At 61.5% G+C, this 763-nt stretch overlaps 2 protein-coding genes across 2 annotated transcripts in view; both read left to right on the top strand.

Moving 5' to 3' along the window:
- The window catches only part of EMH_0052000 (uncharacterized protein), a gene marked incomplete at both ends in the record, with an annotated part of 6,037 nt that extends 5,944 nt beyond the window's left edge, over positions 1–93 (top strand). Inside the window, one exon of the mRNA XM_013496822.1 lies at positions 3–93. Coding sequence (XP_013352276.1) covers positions 3–93 — 91 coding nt within the window. The remainder of the gene's footprint in view (positions 1–2) is intronic.
- Positions 94–158: 65 nt separating this feature from the next.
- Positions 159–763, top strand: part of EMH_0051990 (uncharacterized protein) — a gene marked incomplete at both ends in the record, with an annotated part of 920 nt that continues 315 nt past the window's right edge. The window contains one exon of the mRNA XM_013496821.1: positions 159–681. Within this exon, the coding sequence (XP_013352275.1) occupies positions 159–681 (523 nt within the window). The remainder of the gene's footprint in view (positions 682–763) is intronic.

Raw genomic sequence — 763 nt, 5'->3', positions numbered from 1 at the left:
AGCGACCTTCGGCGCAGCAGGCAGCAGCAGCAACAGTGCAGCAGCAAAGATTACAGAGTCAACCGCCTCAGCAGCAGCTGTGGCAGCAGCTGACGAAGCAAGAACTGCAGCAGCAGCTGCATGCGCGACAGCAGCAAAGGCTCAGTGCTCAGACCTCGATGAACCGCCTGCAGCTGCTGCCTAAGGATCAGTTAGTGCTGCAGCAGCAGCAGCAACCGTTGCAGCAGCAACAACTGTTGCAGCAGCAGCAACCGTTGCAGCTACAGCGACAGTTGCAGCAGCAGCAACTATTGCAGCAGCAGCAGCGACCGTTGCTGCAGCAGCAGCCGTTGCAGCAACAGCAACAACTGCTGCAGCAGCAGCAACTGCTGCAGCCGGGACAACCAGTGCCGGTGCAAAGGGTATTGCTGCCTCACGTAAAGCGCCCGCCCCAGCTTGCTGCGCAGCTGCTGCAGCAGCAGCAGCAGCAGCAGCAGCAGCAACAGCTGCAACAGCAGCTGTTGAGCCCCATGCCAAGGAGGCGGCAGCTGCAGCTACCGCAGCAGCAGCCGGGGCACTTTCTGCAGGTAGTGCAGCAGCAGAGCCCGCTGCTGCAGCAAGGCGAAGAGCAGCAGCAATCACGTGGGCCCCAACAGGAGTTGCAGCAGCAGCCGCAGCAGCAGCAGCAGCAGCAGCTCGCACGTCGGCAGCAACCTCTGCAGCAGCAGCAATTGCTGCCGATGCAGCGACCAGCGCGATTGAAACAGGAGCAGCTGATGGAGAG

The sequence above is a fragment of the Eimeria mitis genome, genomic scaffold (genome assembly GCF_000499745.2).
Source record: "Eimeria mitis Houghton genomic scaffold, Emh_scaff2318, whole genome shotgun sequence".
Classification (NCBI taxonomy): Eukaryota; Apicomplexa; class Conoidasida; order Eucoccidiorida; family Eimeriidae; genus Eimeria; species Eimeria mitis.
Note: the sequence above shows the minus strand (reverse complement) of the source record. Positions and strands in the feature narration are given on the sequence as shown.